The 7,622-nt window shown below is 39.6% G+C and overlaps 1 protein-coding gene across 1 annotated transcript; it reads right to left on the reverse strand.

Moving 5' to 3' along the window:
• Positions 1-2,116: 2,116 nt before the first annotated feature.
• Positions 2,117-4,519, reverse strand: LOC140930999 (vesicular inhibitory amino acid transporter-like). Its single transcript, XM_073380744.1, has one exon. It carries the CDS (start codon positions 3,847-3,849, stop codon positions 2,179-2,181), a length of 1,671 nt encoding a protein of 556 aa, XP_073236845.1. The 5' UTR covers positions 3,850-4,519; the 3' UTR covers positions 2,117-2,178.
• Between the last annotated feature and the right edge of the window lie 3,103 nt (positions 4,520-7,622).

Genomic DNA, 7,622 nt, shown 5'->3' on the forward strand with positions numbered 1-7,622 from the left:
AGCTCACTCGTGGTTGCAGCGCCCGACCTTTGCTCGCCCTCAGTGCATTGATCCATATCTAGTGTCGAGAGAGTCGAAATTCTTCATCTGCGTCACACCGGGGTCGCTTTTATCGACCCACGCAAATTTTAACAAGGCAGGTTATAATATATGACACGATTCGAAAAGCACTACGACTGAGCACAACATTCACGCAAACTAGCACTTTATTAGCATGCCAAGGTCGTGACATTGAAAAAAAATGTTATGTTTACATTGAGCCTTGAAACAACAATTGTCATCTGCTTCGCGTGTTCAGATCAAAAGCTACTTTTCATTTTAGGGAGGCTGTACTTTTGTCTACTTAGTGTCCTCTTGCTACCCCGTAAGAATTTGTATTTGCATAGTTTTTGACAGATTCTGCCCCTACAATGTGTGGGAAATGTAGTACCGCAACACTATTTCACTCACTTCAGATTGTTTAATTAAAAATCACAGTAAAAAAGTCACACTCATAACCGTCCCGAAAGCTGCTGTAGTCTCAAGTGAAAAGAAGAATTTTTATTTAATACATATACCGTAGAAAAATCTAAAGTTACAAATCATTTTGATTGATGTCTTTGGTACTTGATTATCTCCAAAATAGCTAAATGATCAGTATGATAAAATTGTCACACACGTAATATTTCTAACAAATGTACAAGTGTGTAATTATTATTCAGGAAAGTGTTCAAAGTTATAATAATCATTATATACTATCAGCAATGGAGAACACCATCTGAACAATGAAGTGCACCTAGTATTAATTATAGCCCCCCCTCCCCCCATAACTACCCACGCCCTCTTTGACAAGAAACAGACATTTCGTATCTTATGTGACCAAGCTATCATAAAACAATACCACAATACAATAATATCATAATACAATAGTATCATATCATATTATAATACAAAAATATAATACAATAAAATTCATATTCACATTTAATTTGATATGCAAATAATCAATGTCAACAGTAATAATTTGGGTCTAATTCCCTTTATGTATTGAAAAAAAAAAATGTTATGTTTACAGCAAAAACTCACACTCTTAAAAAGATCCCCTAACAGGATTGAGCCTTGAATCAACAAATTGTCATCTGCTTTGCATGTTCAGATCAAAAGCTACTTTTCAATTTAAGGAAGCTGTACTTTTGTCTACTTAGTGTCCACTTGCTACCCTGTAAGAATTTATATTTGCATCTTGACATATTCTGCCCCTACAATGTACAAGTGTGTAATTATTATTCAGGAAAGAGTTCAAAGTCATAATAATTATTATACACTATATGGTTCTTGGCCAGAAATGTGCACTGAGATTCGTGCTGTTTTTGATACTAGACCAAGATTGTGTTTGCCATGATGCAAGTAAATTATTCTGTCATACATCATAGGGAAATGACAAGTTATGTTACCATAGGTTTTTCTGGACATTCAAAAAACGTTGATCTGAATGAATCAGATAAACCCCTGAAACAGTATACCCAACCTTTTGTTATTTGGCTGAATACTAACCTTTTCCAGACATTCAGATAGAGTGGACAGTGCAAGGAGAAGTGAGCAGAAAAAAAAAAAAAAGGGGTGGGGTAGGGGGTGACAAAGAAGGAACCCTCCTCTCCTCTCCCCCCCCCCCACCCCTCTCTCCTTATTTTCTTCCCGTTCTCTCCAACTTCTTGCCATACTCCATTATCTGAAAGCCTGGACCAGGCTAGTGGAATACGGTGGGTTGATTCAAGCCGGGTCTATCCAGGTCTGGCGGGAGGGTACTTTAGGAATTTTTTTAGCCTAGACCGAACCCAGTTCAAGTAAATTTTGCTACCCTATACTAGACTAAACTCCCCAAATACCCCATATCCTAGGGTACCTGTTTTCCATAAACTACTGAGGTCACTAGAACAGTCCAGCCAAAACAAAACCCATTTGATTTTTGAGTGGCAATTCCCGGTTTCCCCAGTCTAGACTAAAATCTTCAACCAATAATTGATCAGTTTCCTGGAAAAATGATATCCTATGCTTTTAGACCCAAACTCTCTGATTTATATACCCCATCCCAGAGTAAACTATATGTATGGCAGTACCCTCCCCCCCCCCGACTGGGTATCCAGGTTTTGTAAACACCTGAGTTATGTACCTTTATTAAAAAAAAAATGCCATTTAGCCCTACAGTGTTTTGTTGAGAGCAATGCAAGAGAAAGCAACACCCAAGACACCAAATACTACCCCAAATAGTATAATGAAAACTTCAGAAGCAATGTGATACCAGCTTAGACTTTTCCCCTTAAGTTTCAAATGGAACACGCAGGGGAAAATAAAAGTTATGCATACACCCAGCAAACTGCCAATCACACTCATAAGGAGCCCAAAACGTGGCAGCGCTAATGCGATACCCAGGGTGGAATATACCAGGATGACCCTAGTGAACATAAACCACAGGAGACTGTATTGTTTTAAGCACTTGGGGAACTTTGGTAAGAGTAGGATATCCACAGTCCCACCAACAACAAACATGTTTACAGGGTAGGAAAAGTACATGTTTATTATTACTAGAATAGATGCTACTTTACTTAATATGGAAGCATTTGATTCACTGAGATTTAAAAGGACAATTGACTGGGTTTCGCTACCAAATGTGAGAACACAAAAAAGGCCCACCAAAAATTTCATGGCTGTTGATATGGAAAACGCCCAATGGGAAATGGTATTGTATTTTTTGGGGTTCCTCATGGATTCCTCTACAGCTGGAAAAACAGTATGCCCGCAGTATGAGTACATTACGATACCCACGCTAATTGGGAATCTATTCACATCAAAAAAGAGAATATTTTGCCACTCCCATGCCTTGTACCTACTTAATGAGAAGCCCAATAAAAGGAAGAAAATAATAAAAGCTGCTAGCACTGCCATCATACTAAGCCAGGCAAGGGCTGATAAGCTTTTGATGAAGACAACCAGCAGCAACGCCGATGTACACACTAAACACCATTCCTGAAGGGACAGATCCACTTGGCCGCTCAGCAACTCCTTCAGAGTGTTTCCTAAGACCATAATCCTCAATACGCATTTGCAATAAGAGAGAGATATTCGTATTAGGTCCACAACGTGGCCTCCCATTGGCCCCCAAACTGCCGCTCCAATATCGCCATAGCTCTCTCTTGCTCGTTGGCGAGATTGACCTTTCGGCGTGATTTCGTAAAGACAATCGATCAAAAGAACTGATGTCACGCCATCGAGAAATCCGACCAGTAGGATGAGTGGTAAGGCGGCAATGCCCCCTAATGCGATGGCGAAGGGCATACCCAGAACACTGTTGCTGGAAATTATCACGTTTAAAACATGCCACATGGCGAGTATAGCTGGAACACGGCGTTCTTCTGGCCCCTTTCCCAAAGTTGTAATTTTAGGCGTATCGCTCTCTTGAATTGATAGTGTGACCAATCGTTGTTGAAAGGAGCCACTCACTGTAGACCGCGGTTTAAATGCCAAACTAGAATGCAGCGACATCTGTAAGGATGCAATGAATAAGGAGGTTTGGCTTGAAGTTACAGTAGTTATAAAGCTTTTAGATCTACTCATGCTGTAACGTCTCTGAGCGCTTGAACTACTCTTCTCGGAGGCAGTCTCCATGGAGTAAAGCAAAGGAGTTGTTTCGTTCGGATCGAGGTCGTATCTACCATAATATGATCCATCCAGCTTTCCTTCCATTTGCGTTGTTTTTAGTGGAATATCTTCGTTGCATGTCGCCACGTGAGCCTCACTGCTACTAGGCACGCTTACACTCGCCGGTGGGGTGATCGATAACGAGCGTCTATCTAAGCCGTCGTCCTTAACCATTGTTGATACTTGCTTTCAGCTGTTGTATTTGAAACGGTCCAAAAGGTAAAGAGAAACAGAGGTTTTCAGCCTTAATTTCGACCAATTTACGACTGGTTGTTTCTCGCAGTTTATGCTCATGTATGCTCTGTTTCACGTTTTATTTATGTTACGTCAAACTTGTTCCTTCTGTTTGTTCACACAATGATTTGGGTTATTTTTCTTCAAATCTGCCAAATCTTGTCTTATTCACTGGTTAAGGAAACTTTCGTGCAAGGCACAATTAAAACAGTCCTGCTGACATGTTATGTGAGAACTACTGGCAACGAATCGATGAAGCCACTTAGAAAAAAGCCTTGTCAGAAGCATTCTTTTGAGGTCACGCGATTAATTACATGGACTTTATAGCACTGATTAACGGAAACTCCAAAGGTCACGCCCTAGTTAAAGCACTAGCACTACTTTAAAATTTGAGTATAAGTGACTGAAATTAAGTGGCAGTCTGTGTACATCAGACATAAATAGAACCGCTAAGAAATCATTCGTTCCTCGCTTTTGATAGACTGTTAGGCACTTGGCGGAAACAGGCGTGACATGTCTCGTGATTTGTATTTGCCGTTTTGTGGTAATACAGTATTCACGTCTGTATTGAGCTATCCTTATTGCGCCATCGCTGAATTTCACGATGCTTATAAAAACCTTTCCAAATAAATATTGCTTAAGTTTATTATCGCCTTCGTATTAAAACAGGGACACATAGCATTATGTCGCGTTACGTCACCTGTACAGACGTGCCAACCTGCAGTCCACATCAGCTTCCTTTGTTATTGACCTACATGACAAAAAAGACTTATTCAACAAAGGATGCTTTTGTTCGAACATTTTAAATTTGTCGTTTTAAATGTAAAGTCAAGTTATTCGTAGATCACTTGCTGCCTTTTAATTTTCGAAGTTATGATTTAAAGATATAAAAATGCGATTTCCATAATCAGATAATTTCTGTTTGGTGTGTAAAATGAATACTCGATTTAATAAGTTAATAATGATAATGATAATGGAATTTATATAGCGCTTATACATCGCTGTTCTAAGCGCTTAAAGTTGGTGTTGTTGCGTCATTGTTTCGCACTTTATGACGCAAATAGTCTGTTCCAGGCTCTCAGATGGTGGGGACGAGGCACGCAAAAAGTTGGGAGCGGAGTCGGGTTGGGGGAGGTTGAGGGCACAAATACTTCCTTGTGCGCGCTGGCGGTCAATAAATCCCCCGCGGTTGATATCATCTTTTATCACGCACGCTCGAAGGACTTGACGAGAAAATAGAGGGTCTGTGAACAGGCTAGAATGACATCGTTATTACTGGTTTACGTTGGGGGGTTATGTGAAGAAACGGACTAATCTCGTACCCAGATCTCACTCTATTTTACAATATGTTCTGAGTTATACTTTTATGAGTTTTCAGGGCAGCTAGACACTCTTGAATAACCTTTTTTATTTTGAGAGGGTTTTACGTCTTGTGATCGAGTCTGTAAATGGCGGCCCAGGTATCTCATTCTCTGATGTCTGTCATGGAAGGAGGGTCAAGAGAAATACAACAAGCCGTTGTGCAGGTTTAAAAGTGAGATTTCGCTATCTGAACGGTCCTAATATCAAAATAAGTTGGACACGCTCTCGTAGCAAAACACGGTGACAGAGATTTCTATCGGTTTCCGCTCTTAATACAGGTAGAGGGACACAAGCATGGTGCCCTCATACAAAGCTCTATAAATTTGGGCAAAACGTTTCTCCAGTCCCAAGAAGGAACGAAAACTATTAACCAATGGTAATAAATCATTTTTATCGTTTGTTGTCGCACGGCGTTTGGTAAAATGTCTGCGGTCTGCATCAGGTGTTTCCTTTCGGCTTCCCTGTCCCAGTAGAGATAAAACGAGGTTTAAGGAGCAAGGAGTAGTTGACGTCACAATACCTTAGAGGGTGACGTCATCAGGAGAAATGAGATCATTATCAGTAACTATAGAAAAGTGAAATGACTGGAGATGAAGGGGAGTTGACAAGGTCAAGAAGTTAAAGCCATCAAAAATGTAACCTGTGTACATAACCCCCTCCCCTCAGTCAAAATCTGAGAAGGGACCCCTTCTCCGATTGAACCTTAGCTAGGCCGGGATAAACAGACGAGATGAAATTTAAGCTATTGACATAACAATATTTTTATGCAAACTCTTTACACAAGTTTTTGTCTACTGTATTCCTCCACCAAACACATTATATTTTTTATTTTTGCATTATTTTAAATACTGCAACCGTTTATTCTATTCTCACTTAGCTTTTCTAGCCCCTGATGAAGACTAGTTTTGTCTAGTCGAAATATTGGGTAAATAAATTTGTAACCTTTAGCTGTACGATCAGTCTTGCCTTCAGTTTTAAGTGTTGTTTTATATTGCTGATCCTGATCTACGACAAGATCCGGCTTTCCCTCGCCGCTGCTTAATCGAGATCGCTTGTTTTGATTCAAAGTTGCAATAGGCACGCAATACGTGCGAACGCTAACAAGACAAAGAAATAAGCCAAGTGACGCGACCAGAATGTCTGCCGCGCGATTGTCACGACACGGCATTTATCTTCGATACACATGCCCCACAAATAACGCACGGCGAACAAATCGGTAATAAAAATCAAATGTATTGAAAAAACAATGTACACTGAGTGAAAAAAAAATTAAATAATTTAAATTTTTCCTTTGGAAAATAATTGTTCTCGCAATACACGGCGTGAATGTTTTTCCTCCAGTCATTTCCTTTTTTGATACAGACTATTCATTGCCAGTAATGGCTCATTGCCAAGAGTTTCACAATATTTTTACCCTCAGTTGTCGGGAGCCAAAGAAGATGTCATGCAAAATTTCATCATTTGTAATCTGGAGGAAAAATGGGTATTGAGCAGTCTTTAATAGAAATACAGCTTAATTACTATCGTATGGTAGTAAGGACTACAACTCTCTCAAATGCAATAACGTCACTCAAAAAAAAAAAAATTGTGACTAACCCAATTAACAATTTCTCAAGAATCAACAATTTCTAAGCTAAAAATAACTCAGCAATGATCTTTTGACGGCGAAGGAATGGGAATGATTGTATTTTTTTTCTGCAGAGCAGAATTTTCTCAAAATTTTAACTTTCTGATCATTATGAAACATGGAGTGGTAAAACATGGGCTGATAAAATAAAATACAGTAAACTCTATCTTAATGGACGCCTTTTGTTCGTCCCTGCGTTTTCAGTCATATTACTGTAAATATAACAGACGGACAACGGACTCTTGAGGAGCGCTTTTTTAGGGAAAATACTTCAAAACGGAAATGTAGGAGCTGACCATGATTACGATTTTGGGACTAGACTTATTTTTACATAAGCAAATACATGACTTCTTCGACAGGATTAGCTCAGTCGGTAGAGCGTTTGACTGCAGAGAGGGAGGTCGCGGGTTCGATTCCCGGGGCTGGGCCATTACTCATGGTCTTAAAATAACTGAGAAATGAAGGTGCTTCCTTTGCACTAGCTACAAGCGGCTAAACCTTCGCGTGGCTCGGATGACCACGTAAAATGGCGGTCCCGTCACCAGTAGGAGACGTAAAAAATTGTGTTCCCAATTAGCACTTTCGTGCTAAATACATTGACACTCAATTAAAGCGCTTTTTGTTGTTGTTGTTCTGTTCACTTTTCAGAAGTCGTAAACTATTGATTTTAATGAACAAATGATTCCACTTTTCTAATATTATATTATTATTTTTATTTTTGTTC

The sequence above is a fragment of the Porites lutea genome, chromosome 3 (assembly GCF_958299795.1).
Source record: "Porites lutea chromosome 3, jaPorLute2.1, whole genome shotgun sequence".
NCBI classification, from domain to species: Eukaryota; Metazoa; Cnidaria; class Anthozoa; order Scleractinia; family Poritidae; genus Porites; species Porites lutea.

Excerpts from the sequence above, each read along its gene's own strand:
- LOC140930999 (XM_073380744.1), bottom strand. The coding sequence starts at position 3,849 with ATGGTTAAGGACGACGGCTTAGATAGACGCTCGTTATCGATCACCCCA.